The 19,000-nt window shown below is 34.3% G+C and overlaps 3 protein-coding genes across 5 annotated transcripts; 2 read left to right on the top strand and 1 right to left on the bottom strand.

Annotated features, from left to right (window-relative positions):
- Nucleotides 1-548: 548 nt before the first annotated feature.
- Nucleotides 549-4,169, top strand: LOC146957337 (uncharacterized). The gene is made up of 4 exons (XM_085750289.1): nucleotides 549-2,192; nucleotides 2,322-2,913; nucleotides 3,030-3,457; nucleotides 3,693-4,169. Exons 1-4 carry the CDS (start codon nucleotides 549-551, stop codon nucleotides 3,924-3,926), a joined length of 2,898 nt encoding a protein of 965 aa, XP_085606415.1. The 3' UTR covers nucleotides 3,927-4,169.
- A 123-nt stretch (nucleotides 4,170-4,292) lies between these two features.
- On the bottom strand, nucleotides 4,293-5,517 carry LOC146957336 (uncharacterized). The gene is made up of 2 exons (XM_085735891.1): nucleotides 4,902-5,517; nucleotides 4,293-4,807 (listed from the first exon to the last, which is right to left on the bottom strand). Exons 1-2 carry the CDS (start codon nucleotides 5,118-5,120, stop codon nucleotides 4,520-4,522), a joined length of 507 nt encoding a protein of 168 aa, XP_085592017.1. The 5' UTR covers nucleotides 5,121-5,517; the 3' UTR covers nucleotides 4,293-4,519.
- A 78-nt stretch (nucleotides 5,518-5,595) lies between these two features.
- Nucleotides 5,596-13,563, top strand: LOC146957335 (protein SEMI-ROLLED LEAF 2). Of its 3 annotated transcripts, none has more exons than XM_085735882.1 (20): nucleotides 5,596-5,798; nucleotides 6,657-6,809; nucleotides 7,379-7,453; nucleotides 7,585-7,700; nucleotides 7,863-7,977; nucleotides 8,150-8,278; nucleotides 8,409-8,456; nucleotides 8,650-8,852; nucleotides 8,976-9,172; nucleotides 9,387-9,670; nucleotides 9,760-9,906; nucleotides 10,159-10,563; nucleotides 10,657-10,806; nucleotides 11,313-11,397; nucleotides 11,514-11,638; nucleotides 11,727-11,918; nucleotides 12,016-12,150; nucleotides 12,240-12,377; nucleotides 12,660-12,866; nucleotides 13,238-13,563. In XM_085735882.1, the coding sequence occupies exons 2-20, from the start codon at nucleotides 6,675-6,677 to the stop codon at nucleotides 13,343-13,345; spliced, it is 2,994 nt and encodes a 997-aa protein (XP_085592008.1). In that variant the 5' UTR covers nucleotides 5,596-5,798; nucleotides 6,657-6,674; the 3' UTR covers nucleotides 13,346-13,563. The 3 variants fall into 3 exon arrangements, with proteins under 3 accessions (XP_085592008.1, XP_085591996.1, XP_085591998.1); XM_085735870.1 differs by lacking the exon at nucleotides 5,596-5,798 and adding an exon at nucleotides 6,149-6,181; XM_085735872.1 differs by lacking the exon at nucleotides 5,596-5,798 and adding an exon at nucleotides 6,149-6,519.
- The last annotated feature ends 5,437 nt before the right edge of the window (nucleotides 13,564-19,000 follow it).

The raw sequence follows: 19,000 nt of genomic DNA, 5'->3' as shown, positions 1-19,000 counted from the left end.
TCTTTGCTGATCTGGCCTGTTTTTTTTCCACTTCATGAGCGTACGTGGCAAAGGAGGATATAAAGAGACAGGACTTAAATGAAAGTGTTAGAATAACATCAGTTGCTAGCACATATAAAAGGAATATAACGTCATTTTCCCCCTCAAACGTGTTTCTTTGTTTGAGCTCCTCTAAAAGGAAACCAACTGATAGTGTCTTTGAGCTTCAACTTGTTCCTGTCGCTGTCTTGTTGCTTGCGTATCCTGCTTCTGCTTGTTTAAGGTAAGAAAAACATCACCTTTAAGCTTTGTTGATGTTGTTGTTGTTGTTGTTTTGTGTAAAAACTTGCAAAATATGAATAATGTGTAAAATACTTTGTTAATATGAAGATGAATAGCTTAGAACATTATTTATTTTAGTTTATTGCACATAACATTAACATGGATAAAATGGATCTCGTTTTTTTTTTTTTTGTAAAAAACATTTAGGGTTTGATTTATGTATATGGTTTAGACTAACTATGGGATTCGAAGGTGAATAATGGTGTTTATGTATATGTTTTGATCAGATGGAACCAAAGGCAACATTGATTTTGCATCATGGTGGACATTTCATCGCTGATGATGATGATTTGGACTATGTTGGAGGGGAATATTGTGTTTGGGAAGACATGTGTACTGATTACATCAATCGCTTTATGCTTGATGATCTTGTGAAGAGTTGTGCTCGCTATTTTAAGATTTCACACATCTGGTGTTTGGATGCTGAGCTAGGGTTCAGAACTGGATTGTTTGAAGTCGTTAATGACACTGATGTTGTTGGGATGGTGAACATTGCTATTAGATCCAACAATGAAGTTCACTTGTATTATGAGCATGACGTGGATGATCCTGTGATTGAAGTTCCAGTACCATTACTCACTGGTGGTGAAGAAGATGTTGGTGAGACTCAGAAAGAAGATCCTCAAGACCATCATGTGCCTGAAGAAAATGGTGAAGAGATACCTGATTTAAATGCAGCTGCAAATGATCATATGCCTGGTGATGATGACTCTGAGGATTCTATGTATATACCTTCTAACACACACACTGAGGATGATGAATATGATGCTGAGGATGATTATGAATCTGAGGATGGATATGATGCTGAGTTTGATTATTATGATGCTGCAGTTGAAGATGAAAATGATGCTGATGAGCTAGAAGATATGGAGGAAGTAGCAGAAAATGATGCTGATGTGCCAGTGGCAGAAAACTATGGTAATGTGCATGTTGATGTAGGCAGTGAGAATGATGATGTAAACTCATATCATTCTGAAGAATTGAAAAGTCCAATTAGCAGTGAAGGAGAAGGGAATGGGAGAGATGTATTCCCTCAGTTTGATCCAAATGCACAGTTTGGTCAAATACACTTGGAAATTGGCATAGAGTTTGATAAGTTGATGACTTTCAAGAATGCTGTCAAAGATTACAACATCTTTTATGGAAGGAACATAAGGTGGGCTAAGAATGACAAAGAAAGAGCAAGAGCAAAGTGTGCCCAAGATGATTGTAGTTGGGAGATATATTGTTCATGGAGCAAGGTGAATCAAAGCTTTCAAGTCAAGACTTACTATCCTGATCATACATGTTGCAGAGGTTTCAAGAACAAGCAAGCAACTAGAAAGTGGGTTGTAAACAAGCTCCAACATCAAATTAAGATTCAACCAAGCATCACTTATAGTGAGTGTTTTGATTACTTGAAAAGGGAGTTTGGTATACATGTCAATGACTCAAAGTTGTTTAGGGCAATCAAAGAGGCTAGAGAGTTGGTGGAAGGAAGTCTGAGGGAGCAATATGGTAGGATATGGGATTATTCTCATGAATTATTAAGGAGCAATCCAAGATCATCATGCCTCGTAGATGTGATACCTATCCCTAATGCCCCTCCTCAATTTCAAAGGATTTACATATGCTTGGAGGCTTGCAAATTGGGTTTTAAGGCTGGTTGCAGACCCTTTATTGGGCTTAATGGTTGTTTTTTGAAAGGATATTATGGTGGGCAATTGCTTGCAGCAGTGGGTCAAGATGCCAATAACCAGATTTTTGTTATTGCATATGCAATTGTTGATGTTGAAAACAAGGACAATTGGAAGTGGTTTTTAACATTGCTTCATGCTGATTTAGGTGATTTCAAGGTACATGGATGGAATTTTATGAGTGACATGCAGAAGGTACGTATATATTGCATATACTGTTTTGTTTTTTTGGCTTAACTTATAGGGATGCATATGACAGTAAGTGACAACATTAGAGGACCACGAGTTAATTTTTATCTTTGTTGTCTGTGTATTTTTTGCTAGGGTTTGATACCAGCTATGCAAGAGGTTATTCCTGGTGTTCATCACAGGTATTGTGCTATGCATCTTTGGAGAAATTTCACAAAACAATGGAAGGATAAAGAGCTTAGGGGAGCAGTATGGGCATGTGCAAAAGCAACAACACCTGCACAGTTCAACATGCATATGGAGAGGGTTAAGAGAAAGTCTGTTAAGGCATGGGAGTATCTGAACAAATGGCCTGTAACATCCTGGACTAAGTCTCACTTCAGTGAATGGCCTAAAGTGGACAACATTACTAACAACACATGTGAGGTTTTTAATGCTAAGATCCTGAAGTTTAGAGGTCATGCAATTCTTACAATGGCTGAAGAGATAAGGTGCTATATCATGAAGACAATGGCTACAAACAAGTTGAAACTAGAAAGTCGTCCTGGCCCATTGTGTCCAATGCAGCAATCAAGGTTGGATAAAGAGAAGCTGGAAAGTAACAAGTGGACACCAATCTGGTGTGGAGACAGTGATGGTTACAGGTATGAGGTCCAAAATTGGCAAGAGAAGATGGATGTTAATTTAAGCACTCGTACTTGCACTTGTAGGTTTTGGCAACTGACAGGTAACCCACTATATATATGTTTATAGACTGAATATGTTTCTAACCCAGAAAGTCAATTTAAAAACTCATTTACATTGGTTAATATGTTTCTCACCCACTATTATTCATGTTATTAGGTATGCCATGTGCTTATGTTGTTGCTGCCATAACATATAAGAATCAAAAACCAGAAGATTACTGTCATGGATGGTTAACCATAGGAGCTTATAAAGCTTCTTACAATTACTTCATCCAACCACTTCAAGGAGAAGAATTTTGGGAAGTTACTAATTTTAACAAACCAGTTCCCCCACCAATAAGAAGGCGCACAGGGAGACCTAAGAAACAAAGAAGGAAAGATGGGAATGAAGATGGTGCTAGTTCAAGCAAGCTCAAGAGAAAGTACCCTGCAATAACTTGTGCAAGGTGTGGTATCCAAGGTCACAATAGCAAAGGGTGTAACAACTATGGTGTACCAATTAGGCCTAGAGGGTGGACATCAACTCATGGTGATGGTGCAATTGAGATTGAGTTGCCTGACTCACAGCCACAACCTGATTCTCAGGTATTAATATTGAACTGCATATATGCTATATCATTTTTCTACTACTATTGCTGTTGTTGGCTGAATAGAGGAATGCCTTTAAGTTTAGAAATTTGAACTAAATGTATCATGTTTCTACTGCTATTATCATGTTTATACTAGTCATGACAAGATATGTATGAAAACTATGTGGCAACTGATGCATATCTGCTATATCATGTTCCCTGCCTTTATATTGTTTATTTAAATTGTATAGGAAATGCATATCCCTGAAGGACCACAAGCTGTACCATTTGTAGCTGGAAATCTGTGGCCATTTTCTGGACCAACTGCAGTTAGGGCTCCACCAATTAGAGGTTCAAGCTCAGCATCAAATATGACTTTCATCCCAACACCAGGGCTTTATGTACGACAGAGACATAATGGACCTACTGTCCCCATGTTTGTGCCACCAAGAAATGGAAATTATCAACATCCTAGGCACCCTTGAAGACAAGCTTTTGTTAATGTTTTGAAAGGATAAGACAATGTGTGCATTTAATGTTTGTTGCTCCTTATGTTTTTTGGTTTGGACATGTAGTTTATTTGGTATCATCTTTAATTAGTATTTAGGCTTAGAGCCTTTGAGATAGCTTTCAAAACAAGATATTAGGTAATGCTGGTTATGTAAGCTATCTTCATTTTGGTTGTGTAATGTCTATAACAATGACTACCTTGCAAGATACTTTGTTCCTCTTATTTCATCTAATATTATGACTATGACTACCTTCTTTTGTGCAATTTATTTATGTTGTTGAATTCATTCCCATTATATTCATAATCATTCATGTTGACAAGGTCTTGCACAATTGCTTCCAAAAATAAACAAACCTTCATTTCATTTCATAATATAGTGTTACATAATTTGGTTTCCAAACCTTCATTTCATTTCATAATAGTGTTACATAATTTGGTTTCCAAACCTTCATTTCATTTCATAATAGTGTTACGTAATTTGGTTTCCAAAGCTCCATTTCATTACACAAGGTCTTACATACTAGTGAACCTACAAAAACTAAAGCAAAATACATTGTTCCTCTTATTTCACTTCTTTTGCATTATCATGTTGAGGAATTGCATGATAATAGATGCAAAGACCAAGTACTTCAGCATCCTTAAATCAACAGCCAAAAGTTCCAATTTAGAGTTGAGTCTTGTCTTCCATTTTGCATCAATTGCATTTCGCTTGCCAGCCTCTCTCCCATCAAGCACCCTTTCATTTACAGTCTCTCTTCCATCATTTCTACCCTCTGCATTTGCAACTTCTTCTGCCGCAAGAATTGCCTCCCATTCATCAAGCCATATAAAATACTCACAATTTCGGGGATCGTTCTGCAATTACATAAATGGAGAAATCAGAAACAAAAACAGGAAGAGAATGTGTACAATGTGGTGCTACAATTTCAGAGGTAAATAACAAATATACCTTGTGATATGGACATGTGTAGAATAGTCTCCCACTGTTCTTTAGGGTGTCTGATCTAAACATTACTGTCCTCAACCCACAGTTACAATCAGGTACTGGAATTGTGGAACGATTTGTATCTATTCTTGAGGAAGATGACATACTCCATGAACCACATGTTGATTTGCTGCTATTGTTGTTCTTGCGCATCGCCTTTCCTCCAGCCCCACCTCCCATCATATTCAATCGCAACTTGGGTTAGGGAATTCGAACAACAGTGAATCAATTTGAGTGAGAAAATGGTTTTAGGGTTTGAAATTGGGAAGGAACGGTAGGAGAAATGGAGATGAGGGAAGGATGAAGATGAAAATGGGTGATGATAAAGGAGGGATCTAAACATGACCGTTGCAAACTTTCTATTAACCCTCCAAATTCGTCCCTGCCAACGTGGACAGCCTTTGTTGCAGGTGATATGGCAAGTCCAGAGGCCAGATCAGCAAAGAAAACGGTCAGTTAACGTTTTGGACCTAACTGACTAACGGAAGAAACATTCGGGGAGTTTTTGATTCGTTTCGGTGAGCCAGGGATGTGCCTGATAGCGAGGCACACTTCCAGGGACGAAAATGAGGGTTTACTCTATATTTTTTTTTAGGGGGGGACAAAATCAAAAGTACAAGTAAAACACTCTTAACTCAAATAAATCTTTTACTAGGTCAGACAGGTCATTTTATTTCATTTTAGGGTGGGAAAAAAAATCGCACCAGACTATACTACTATTCCGAGAATGGGGATGCCCCTCCTCTCATTTGATGGAGAGTGAGTTTCAAAATAAAGTCCTGTCCCGTGCTTTCGTATTCAACGCAAAAGGAAGTTTTTGTAACATCAGTTTCATAAGCGTACACAGAGAGAGAGAGACAGGTAGGTTAATATTTTTTTGAATAAATAACCCATCAAAATTAAAATTCCCGTTGATTGATGTTGTGTTTGTTTCTTCCAAGTTCTGACAAACTTTGAAACAGCGCCAAACAAAACAAAACAAAAGAAAAAGGAAAATGAATTTCGTTTGTGTTCAAACTCTCTGACATCATCACGTGATCCTGCATATGTACAACAACATAGTTCCACTCACTTCTCTTACTCTTAACCCACGCGCCGTTATTTTCCTTTGACTAGTATTCATATTTACTGTCTACAGTACTAATTATTACATTTCACACCGGGGTCTCTCCATTCCTGAACAACAACCTTCTTCACCTACCATACCACTCACTCACTCCCAGATCTTCTTCCAAACTAACTTGGTAGGACTACGACTTCACTCATCTTTCACCTTTTTTTCTTTCTGTTTTTTTGTCTTTGCTTTACATGTAGTATTATTTATCACTGTTTTGGTCACTGCCCTTTTGGAGATTTTTATACTACTGTTGATTATACTTTGAAAAGTTTCTTTCTTTACAGTTTATTCTTGTTTTTGCTTTATTTATTCCTTTCTGGTTCGACGGTTTTCTCCTTTTTTTTTTATTGCTTTTTTTAATTTTTAAAAATGAAAAACAACCATGTTTGTAACTTATGTAGTACTCTTGTAACACTTCTCAGTTTCAATTTGGTTCCTCCTATTTTGCATTTCAACTGTTATTGAGTATGTTCTTTGGATCCCATCTTAGTTGCATTTTATATTTGGTTCTTTTTATTTTTTTTTAAAAATATTTGTAGTTGAATATATTTTGGTTGGGTTTGAAGTTTGAACTAATTTGGCTACATTTTTTGTTCTCTCAGTTGGGAATTGTGTAGAAAATGGGGGTCATCTCAAGGAAGATCTTCCCAGCTTGTGAGAGCATGTGTGTTTGCTGTCCTGCTTTGAGGTCAAGATCAAGACAACCAGTCAAACGTTACAGAAAACTTCTTGCTGATATTTTCCCAAAATCCCCGGTTCGTGTGTTATCGTACCCTTTTTTAATGTGTTTGAATTTGAAAATAGGAGTAATTGAATGTAACCACGTGTGTTGGACATTGGACATGCATTCGATTTGAAATGTTTGTGCTGATGCTCCTTTTCAAAACCATTATGATCCAATAGAAAAACAAAATGTTAGTAGGCAGTGTAGTATTCATAATGCTGTGTTATTCTCATTGCAAGGAGAAAATTGTTTTCCAATTCTCAAAAAAAAAAAAAAGGGCAACCCGGTGCACTGAAGCTCCCGCATACGCAGGGTCCGGGAAGGGGTACAAAAATATAAAAATTTGAAGCTTGTTCTTCACTGATACGGCTTTATTACTATTTTGTATCCCCCTACCTGCAGTCGCTCCTCTTGCCAATTATTACAAATTATTTTCAATTATCACATGTTGTGAAGTAACCTGTATTGTCATTCTAACCAATTGATCATGCTTGTTGGTGAATCATTTTACCAAATTATATATGGCCATATCTTTTTGCTTTACCATTGACTTGTTCATGAGGTTGAACCCTGGTATTCATGTTATACAATACTTCTCAGGATGAGCTTCCAAATGAAAGGAAAATTGTCAAATTATGTGAATATGCAGCCAAAAATCCTTTTCGGATTCCAAAGGTATTTATTCATTTATTTCAGTCATGTATGGGTAATTTATTTAATTTTATTCAAAGAAGAGGAGGAAAATAGGATGTGCTTGAATTAGGTCAGTCCAATTCTAAGTTCACTATTTCTGCTCTTTCTGCTAGATAGCAAAATATCTTGAAGAAAGATGCTATAAAGAACTGAGATCTGAGCACATCAAACTAGTCAAGATCATAGCAGAATCTTTCAATAAGTTACTTTCCATTTGTAAGACGCAGATGTAAGTTTCTCATGATTGATTCTTTTGTCTCTCCATGTTATGTTGATGTTATTTTATATGCTATGAATTCTTTTCATCAGCTCACTTGTGATATTGATCTCCAACATAAAGTTATATTGTACTCTTCTTAAAAGTTTTTAATTTATCGTCTGCATATTGCAGCACATATTTCGCTGTTGATGTGCTTAATGTAACTTCGGAGCTCTTGGACTATTCCAAGGATGAGGCTATTCAGGCACTTGGTTGCCAATCTCTAACAAGGTTCATCTACTGTCAGGTGAATAATACAATAAACAAATATATTGCTCTTTGCTTATTTGGCTACTACACAAATGTAATTCTATTAGATCGATGTATACTTGGAAACAAGTCGATGTGTGCTACTGCAATGAATTAGCTGATATCATTTTTGCATTCACATTCGTGCCACTTACACAATGAATGTGCAGGTAGATTCTACTTACACTCATAACATTGAGAAATTGGTGAAGAAAGTATGCATGCTATCACAGGAGCCTGGTGAAACCCATGAAAACTGCTGTTTGAGGGCCTCAAGCTTGCAATGCCTTTCAGCAATGGTAATTAGTGCTACATTTGAATTGCTATACGTTTCACTTCTGATTTTGCATGTTTTCTGGAACATAATGTTTCAGTTCATTGATTGCTTACTTACTTCCCAATGTTTATTTCACTACCTTTTTTTGGCAGGTTTGGTTCATGACTGAATTTTCACACATTTTTGCTGATTTTGATGAGGTAATTTATTGAGTTTCTCCTCATATAAATCATTCTGACTCTTTAGTGAAGCTTCCCAACCATTTTGAAACTGCCATTATGCCGTGTGTTTCTTTGATTGATAGATTTTTCCAAATTTTCATGGTGAATCTGAATTTCTCTCTATTCTCGTATCATCTCTAATTTGTTGCTTAATTCAAAATTCAAAATGCAGATTGTTTATGCCACTTTAGATAACTATGATTGGAGTAGACAAAGTGACGATGCTGACATCAGGACAGAGGCTCATCATAATTGGGTGAATGAGGTTGTCCGTAGTGAAAGCCGGGCTGGTTCAGTTGTTGGTAATGACAATCGCTCTAGTTGCTTGATCATCCAACCACGACCAGAAGTAAAGGATCCTTCCCTCTTAACCAGGTATTTATTTACTCAAGAGCCGATTAATAGGCCTTTTTTAGCTGCTACAGCTGCGACAATTGGTTTGTTATACAGATTTTATTCACTATTCCCTTATCATTGTCTTTATTTATCATTCTATAGAGAAGAAATTGAAAAGCCGGAAATATGGGCTCAAATATGCATTCAAAGATTGGTTGAATTAGCCAAGGAAAGCACAACTATGCGTCGTGTATTGGATCCAATGTTTGTCTACTTTGATACAAGGCAACACTGGGCTCCTCAAAATGGTTTGGCAATGGTGGTTTTGTCGAGGATGGCCTACTTCATTGAGAACACGGGTATTGTTCTCCCACTACTTTTGCATAAATTGCTTTGCAGCGGTTGTATTGTCAGTTATCATATTCCGTGTTTTACCTTCATAACTGTATGGAATTTAGGACTTTGAAGCATCTATGAGCTTTGAATATTAATTACCATACATGGTTTTTCTGTAAAACCTTCCATTTTTTTCTGCATGATGGTATTTCCCTTAATCTTTACCTTTTTCTGCAGGGAATCAACGGTTTATTCTAGCTTCTGTGATACATCATCTGGACCACAAAAATGTTATGAATGATCCTCAACTTAAATCCTATGTAGTTCAAGTTGCCACATCTTTAGCCATGCAGATTAGATCAGGTAGACGGTTAGCAGAGATTGGTTTTGTTGGTGACCTTTGCAGACATCTCCGGAAAAGTTTCCAGGCCTCCAGTGAATTTGTTGGAGAACAAGAGTTCAATTTGAATATCTCACTCCAAAGTTCCATTGAGAATTGCTTACTGGAAATCGCTAATGGGGTAACACTAAAAAGAACAATATAGATTTATTCAGATGCTGCTTTTTATTCAGTTACTAAACTACTGTTTTTTCTTTGTTGGTTGACTAGGTCATTGATGCGCAGCCACTATTTGACTTGATGGCAATAACCCTAGAAAATATTCCATCTGGTGTTGTTGGAAGAGCAACCATTGGATCACTCATAGTCCTTGCTCGAGCACTCACTTCTGCATTGGCCAACTTACGTGTGCAGCAGGTGCGAAGAGCTTGTTTTTATCGAAGATTTACCAACAGTCGTTGTACTTCAAATTGAAGCCAAACATTTTAGTAGCTGTGTCAATAATATCTGAGGAAATATTCTAGAACTTTAATATGCCACCAAGACACATTCTCTTAAAAATCATTTTGAGCAGCATTCTAGCGATTATATTATTAATTTTTTTTTTGCAGGTAATGGTTGAAGATTTTTGTCAATTTATTAATAGTTATTTTGTTTGTTTGCCTCTAGGGATTTCCTGAATCTCTTCTCATGCAACTTCTAAAAGTAATGATGCATACAGACGTAGAGGCTCGTATTGGAGCACACCTTATATTTTCTGTACTTCTTTTACCAAGTTCCTTCCATACACATGAAGTTTCCTCTCTGCGGTCTAGATATATGGATCAGCGCAATAAAAGGAATTCTCAGACTGCAACTGCATCTGCTTCAATTACAGCTTTACTTGAAAAGCTCCGCAGAGGCAGAGATGGTACCAATGCTGCAGATCATGGGAATGTTGTTCATGATGACAAAGAAAGGGATACAGTCGCAGAAGAATGGAAACAAGGCTGTGGTTTGAAGACTTCCCCTAACTTTTACAAACTCAGCTCAATCATTGATAGGGCTACAGGATCTCAAAGTTTGACTGATGTGGTGAGTAGCTGAATTGATCTGTCGGTAGATCTTATTAATTGAAATTTTTCTTGATAAAGATTTACTATATTTTGATATTGAATTGGGTTTCAGGAACCATATGTTATGAAGCTAAGTGAAGATCAAATGGGCCAGCTTCTTTCTGCCTTTTGGATTCAAGCCAATCTTCCTGATAACTTACCTTCAAATATTGAAGCTATAGCTCATTCATTCATATTAGCGCTAATTGTTTTACGCATAAAGGTAGTTTTGTCTGGGCACATTCACATTGTCTTTAATTGTTTTTCGAACCCGAGTGGTTTCACCTTTACTGCTTAGTCTATTTTTGTGCTTGTAGACAAATCATGCAAAGCTAGATTGAATATTTGTAATATTGTATGTTTGATTTCCTAATAAAATTGAATCTTCAAAATAGAAAACAAGCAATTTAGTGAAATTAATGTTTTCTGAATTGAATTCTGTGTGGTTTTGTCAAAAAATTATATCATGTTCAAGGAAGCAACTATATAAATTTGTTGATCGGTGTCATCTTACATTGTATTCTCTTCACGTTGGTCTAGTTCTATTTGTATTAATTATTATATTCACATTGACCTATGGCCGTAACTTGTAACTCATGTATGATGCTTGTAAATATTGGAGGCTCATTTTCATAGGAAACTAAATGTCATCTTGATTTTGACTGCCCTTTTTGTTCTCTCTGTAATCATCATTTTGATTGTTTTAATCTTTAAAATGCAATGTTGCAGAACCTAAAAGACAAAGATAACCTGGTGATCCGCTTCTTCCAGCTTCCTCTATCTCTCTGGACTATGTTGTTGGACCCAAGTAATGGTACGACCTATATGGAATATCATAACGTGAACTTCTTAATTTAGAAAAAAACCCAAACCATTCCTTTTTATTGTATCAAAAAAGAATGCAAAATTGATATACTCTTCCTCTGGCAGGAACGTTGCCCCCTGCGTATCAAAGGTCTATCTTTGTATTATCTGTTGGGATGCTGGTATTTGCCTGCAAAATATATCAGATTCATGACCTGAATGATGTGCTCACATCGTTAGCAAAATCTGAGGTGAGGGACTGATCTTTTGTATGAAAGTCGTGTTTTATGCTTGCTTCAAAGAATACATCGTAACAACTTTCTGCTTCCATATAATCAGGTTGATCCGTTCTTGGGTATCAGTGATGACAATCAAGTATATGCTAAGATGAATGTGGATTTGAGAGAGTATGGTACTGCTTCTGATAACCAATTAGCCATGTCAACATTATCTGAGTTGAGGAACAAAATATCTGAATATCACCAGACCATAATGAATGCTTTGATTCATAACTTGACAAACTTTACTGAGGTATTACATTTTATTCAGTGACCACTTTTTTTTTTTTCTTCATAACTTTCAGCACCCTGACATTCTTGGTTTTTCTTCTTGGTTTTCTTTTTCTTAGCTGGATGCAGATAACCTGACTGTGCTACTGTCGGAGACATTCAAGCCTGATGAAGACTTTGTGTTTGGTCCACAGTCAATTCTTGATCAGAATCAAATGACTTATTATTCTCAAGAGTCGTTGTCGGTTGATGAGGTATGTTATATCTGTTGACACGATGTTTATGTTATTTTGAGGTGTTTTCCTTCAAATTCAATTTTTATTGATCATTTTTTGTTTTTCAGGATTTTCCCTCAAATTCAGGAGGTGAAGATGACGCAATCAGTGAAGCTTCTGTCTCTGACCTTTCTCGATTCATTCCAAAGATGCCTCTTTCCCCTCCGCAGCCTCATGTTATCAGCATTGGACAACTTATGGAATCGGTACACATTCTGTGTTTTGTATGTGCATGTTGTATAATGACAAATTGTTGCAAATAGCCATAAATTGTTGCAAATAGCCATGGTACTCTGAATCTGCATTATGCTTCGTCTATCCAATCTTTGAATCGTATTATCTTGATGTTGATGTAGACAAATTTTCAAATTATACAGTCATTAACTAGTACATAGTTCACGTGTAAAAAAAAAACAATAAAATTTAATAGGAACAGTTACTATAACTTGAAAAAGCATATAGCTCAACGGTGCATCCACTGCTTGTAGGCACTGGAGGTAGCAAGTCATGTGGCAGGAACATCTGTCTCCACTTCGCCTCTCCCATATAACGCTATGGCTAGTCAGTGTGAATCGCTTGGGACATGTTCACGGAAGAAGCTTTCAAATTGGTTGGCCTTCGAGAACCATTACACTCAATCACCTGATAAGTCGTTTCTGGCCTTTGCTCGTAACAGTAACGCAGCACTTGAAAAGGTATCTCTTACTCTTAAAATTAGTTTGTCTTTTTTGCGTAAATAGTCATTTTGGTTCCTAAATGTGAGGTTGTGTCACTATAGTCCTTGAATGCATCAAAATTACAAAAACATCCTCAAATCTATCTTCCGTTAGTAATTTGATGGACTAAATAGAGTAATAAAAAACATATTCAAGAATATTTTTGTAATTTTGATCAATTAGTGACTAGCGATAACGCCATACACATTCATGGACCAAAATGGCCCTTTACTCTATTTTTTCTTTACATCCCATTTAGTAGTATGATATCAATTTATGGTGCACCTTATATGTTTGTTATGATTCCAATTATTTCAGGCATTTTATATATGTCTTTCATATTCTTGTAGGAAGCATATGAGGATGGCAATCCACAAGTAGCAGCATTGCCAAGGGACCCCATGAAGTTGCCTCCTGCTAGCCCATTTGATAATTTTCTCAAGGCTGCTGGATGTTAACTAGCTAGCTAGGTTAACATGTTTCATTTCATGTTTAAATCTACTATGTTAATTCTAGATACTTTAGTAAAAATGAATTTCTAGGAATGGTAGGCTTGACAAACCTTTAATTATCATTTATAGGTCTTCTAAGAACTATGTAAATCTTGGAATTTAAGCCTTGTAATATTTGTAAAATAACTAACAATTTCTTAACCAAACAGTTTGTGGTATGCCTATATGGAATCTTGATCTGTTTTGGGTGGGACAGAGAACTGCATATCTGAGTACTAACTGTTTTGGAGTCAATGGGGTTTGGTTACTTGGTAGGGTTTCTGTTTCTGTAAATCTCGTGTGCAATAATACAATACTGCTATGCTAGTATTGTTCTGCTGTACTATAATCAGCTCTGTCGGTTTTTAATTTATAACTGGTTGCACCTTGTCAAATTTCCGACACAATATAAAGTATATGTCGACTTCTTTTTTATGAAATGAGTTATAATTGAGCCAATAAAATTATTACATCTGATAAGGTGAGTTTAGTCATTACAAAGTAAATAAAAGTCGAGTTCATTTATTCTTGAGGAGCTTTATCTTTTCATTGCTGGCTTTATTCATAGAGGAGAATTGTTATGTGGGCATCAAAATGATGTATTTGTATATGATTTGGATTTGGATTGGATATATATATTAAGGACTAATTACGCATGAATAGAAGTTAAGCGGACAACAAGTTGCGTTGTTAGGCCTTTTTAGATGGTAAAACCAATTCTCGTACACAATATTTATGGATCTAGAAGTCATGACATTGATGTGCATGATTCTTTAAACTCTTTGTAGAAGGTCAACAATCTCTGGTTTTAGGAAGCCAAAATTATCAAAAGCAAATGGTAAAAACATGTTGATTGTCGGAATACACTTATTTTTGTGTTACTTTTTTCCGTTTCATCAACTATTATAAGTGGCTCTCTAAAAAACAATTATAAGTGGTGTATTTTTATGTGATAGTTCTATTTGATGTCAATTAATTGATGTTCTAATACCACCAATCTTGATAGAGCAGTCTAGGGACCATGTTGTAATGTTTAAGAGCAGCCTATGTATCCAAATGCTTAGAGATGAACACTATTGGAGGGCTGTCCTTGTCCAGATGCCATCTCACAGCTAAATTGATCCAAATGCTTACACACAATCTCATATTGACAGCTCTATCTAATACAAAACTACTTTGGTAGTGCTTTGCAATATTGAGTCCTTCATTTTTACACACTTTTGAGGAATTGATTACAAAATTTATAATACAATACTATTGTATTTGCTTCCTTAATCAATATTTCTGAAACATTTGTTAACATTTCTTTTATTTTTATATAGACTTCAAAAAGAAAAATTATAAATGAAGTATTATAACAAAAAAACTAAACAGACTTTATGTGGGAGGGTCCTACTGAGCATACCTCATTAACGAGGGGTGCCAACCCTTGAAAAAAATGATTGAATAGTTGTCAGGTCTTCATGAATGGGGTTCTACTCCACTCCCAAAACTGTTCCTCCCAGTTCATAAGTCATAACCTTCACTTGGCTTCCTATCATGTCTTTTGTGTTCTTATGGCTGGCAATTAAATCTCTCTAAGGTTAATATGAAAAATGTTACCATGTTAGACAGTTTTTTTAAAAGAAATGTTATTTGAACAACTATTTTATTGGATAACTAAAGACAACTAAAATATACAAAAAAATGTAGGTCTTGGTATAAAAACTACAGAAAGAGAAAGTGAGAATATGAAGTGAGTACGAGGAATAAAGTTGTCATAAATGTTGTCACAAAATGATTGTTTAAATATCATTCTTCTTTTTTGAATGTCCAACGGCGTATATGTATTTTTTTAGGAATGTATTATTTTATTTTTAATTAGTTTTATTTTTCTCATAGTCACATTAATAATTATAAATGGTGTATTTTTACACCGTTGTAGAATAGTTGTTAATTTTTAGATGTTGAATTAAAATATATCAGGTAATATAATTCTCATCGGAAGTGTGAAACTGTTTTATAGAGTGAGTTCATATCATTTAGTAATTGTTGCATTGAAAAAACTAAGGCGATATTAAAAAAAGACAATTGCTATAAATTTTTATTTAAACTAACAAAAGAGAATGGGTGTTTTTTTTTATTACACTCCACTCACGTGCATGTCTTTCCGTTTTTTTTATTACGCTAACGTTTGAAAATTACGAAAGATATTTTTTTTATCATGTGCAAACTTGTGTAGGGTCAAGCACAACTATTTCTACATTAGAATTTAGTATTTATGTATAAATCGACCAATCGGTGAACTCTGAACTTACATCCAAATTACAACGCATGGAACACATAGTCCAACCATCTATATTAACCTCATTCATTAAATCTATTATATTTCTTTTATTCATTCAAAAAAAATATACTCCCTCCATCCTATAATAAGTGAATCATTTGCAAAAATATTGACTCATTTCATTTTTCAAACAATATTAATTACTTTTTTTTTTCAATTTTAAATCTAATTAATACTACTTTCACCACTTCTAATTTAATATATTCTACTTTACATTTATGATAAAGAATGCATCAATACTTGACAAAGACACTTAAAACAATTTTTCTATCTCTTTTACTTATATACTCCGTCCGTCTCACAATAATTGTCTCTTTACAATTTTTTTCTCAAAATAATTGCCACTTTAGAATATCAACACATCATTTATTATTTTTTTCCATTAATATACCCTTATTTATTGAATTTCATCTAACTTAACTATTCCACTAACTACAATTAATAAGGGTGTTTTAGTAAATGATACTCCCTCCGTTTCATAATACTTGTCAATTTTGGAGAATAATTTTGTTTCACTTTAGTTGTCACTTTCAAGTTTCAATGCAACATTAATTACTCCCTCCGGTCCTATATATAAGAAAAAGTTGACTTTTTAGATTCATTGAGTAACTCATGTATCTGGTCTAGAATATAGATCAAATACATCATTTATTCAATGAATCAAAAAAGTCAAATGTTTCTTATAAATAGGACCGGAGGGAGTATTGATTTATCAATAATACCCTTACCTATTTATTGTAGAGAGAAATAATAGAATGAAATAATAAATGACTAAGGGTATTATAGAAAAAATACAAAGAATTTTATAAAAAATGACAACATTTATTTGATTTATGGGTATGTGTAATTTCTTTAAAATGAACAAGTATTGTGAAACAGATGGAGTACTAATTTTATCATCAAAATCAACACAATTAATCATTTCTTTAATAACCGTGCACAAACCTTAAACGACCACTCACTCCGGTCACTATTATAAGCAAAAAAAAATTATTTTTTAGGTTCATTGAATGAGTGATGTATGCGACCATTAATATAGGTCATATACATCATTTATTCAATGAATCTAAAATGTAGTTTTTTGCTTATAATAGTGACCGAATGGAGTATAATTTAGAGATAGAGGGAGTAGTTTTTTTTAAGAATGCTAGCAACACTCACTTTTGAACAGTCTCTCTAGCATTCACTCTTTTATCAAATGAAATTCATGCATCTCCCACCACTTTGTGTAGATTCTATTTTCAAAGTGTAGACTCACAATGATTTAAACCAATAAGAGAATAAGTATTAGAGAGAATGTTTAAAAGAGAGTGTTGATAGTATTACTTTTTTTTAATATGCGTGAAATGAGAAAAACTTCACTTATAATAGGACGGATGGAGTATTTCTTTTTTGAATCAATTAGATTAATTTTACTCAACAATTGTATTTTTAAAAAGTTTTAGTTTAGCTGTTAATTTTTTTTTTTGTTGGAAAATGCTATAAACATTTTCTGGCAGATTCACGACTTGATCGACATCTAACATGATTTTGTCTGAAGGTAGTCCATTGGTTTTTTTCCTCCTCATAAATCAAATCCCAACCTAACATCAGGGGCATAATTTTGTAATATATAATTAGGTATTATAATGATCATTGTTTTGTAAAGTCTTTGTAGGTATATGAGTGGGATATATCATATATTAGGTAAGTGTAGGAATAAGATTAAAAATAATAGATTAGGATTCTATCATGTCTTTTTCGTAGATGATGTCAAGGTTGTCTTTTTGAAGGTTGTGGATAATTCTCACATAAAAAGAAAAAAGAATTGTGGGTAATTTACGCACACATTGATATAGTTCACAAAAGTATTTATTTATTTTATAACAAAACATGTTTATTCCACTTATAAATTTACTCAACTAGGTAATTTTGATCGAGTAGTCTTTATATGACAACCTTAAAATAAACTTTTTTATCCTTTGGTCAGATTTCAAATCTACGCATTAAACTCCCTAAAAAAAAAAATCTACGCATTTAACCATTTTTTTCTTCCTATTTTTCAAATTCCAAAACCCTCATCTCTTTATAGCAGTAAAAGTCAATATTTTTGCACGAATGCTACTAACACATTTTTTTAACCATAGTTTTAAAACTCGGACCGGTCATCGACTCGGCAAGGTCACTGGGTCATTGAGTCAATGGTTGAACCACTGAGTCACTGGTTGAATCGCATGACTGAATTGGATTAAACCGGGTGACTCGGTTGTATGACTCGGTCTCTATAACAAGTTTACATGGATGTTAAACCGGATTGAACAATAAGACTCGATTTGTATCCATAACTATAAATATAATAAATAAATAAATTTGTTAGTATATTATGAAAAATTTGTTAGTATATTACGAAAAGACGGGCACTCACGTGTCTGTCTTTCCGCTCTTTTTATTGCGCTAACGTTTGAAAATTATGAACGGTGTTTTTTTTATGAAACTTTGATTTTGATTAAACCTAAAAATATAAATGTTTGTTGCATTCAAATTATAACAAACTAAACTAACCATGTTTAATTTATCTATTTCAATGACACCAACGATATAACAAATAAATATAATCTAAGTTCTTTTTTTTAATGACACCAACAATAATCTTTATTATAGAAAAAGTTGTTTAAGAGTATAATTGAGATAATAAAAAAGTAAGTATTGTTACGCTTTTTAAATGATAAAGGAAAAAACCATATATATATATATATATATATATATATATATATATATTCATATCACGTTTATTAAATTTGTTTTAATATTTAATTTTTTTTATATATTTGTTACATGTGTTATTTATTTATATTGAAAATTGATGACATTTCTGAAAAGAGAAAAAGTCAGGCCAAAAAAGTTGAAAGAAGGTGTTTTCTTTACATAGATTTAAATAAGAGATGACGAGTGTAATTTTCCTAAATTTTAATATAAAATGTTTCTTTGTTTGCATATGAGACCTTTTTTTAGATAAAAAAACTCATGATAAATGAATTTTTATTGGCAGACTAAAACAAAACTATGATATTCTTACCCTTAGGCCATCTTCAATGGGAGATCCTAATCCAATAAGTATTGGTTGCGCATAGCTCCTGGGGGGAGGACGGTGCTTATTGAGTTGAGATGCTCAAATAAGCACCAACATTTTTGTAATGAGTGTTGTTGAAATGCAATGATATAAAGTTATTTGTGAGTGTTGGGTTGGAGAGATTGAATATTTATTAAGTATTATTCATAAAAAATTATAAATGAGCTATGCATAGTGTTACCTATTT

This window comes from Medicago sativa, chromosome 1 (genome assembly GCF_051527215.1).
Source record: "Medicago sativa cultivar Bolivia chromosome 1, Bolivia_mono, whole genome shotgun sequence".
NCBI classification, from domain to species: Eukaryota; Viridiplantae; Streptophyta; class Magnoliopsida; order Fabales; family Fabaceae; genus Medicago; species Medicago sativa.
The sequence above is the reverse complement of the archived record's forward strand: the minus strand, read 5'-3'. Positions and strand labels throughout refer to the sequence as shown.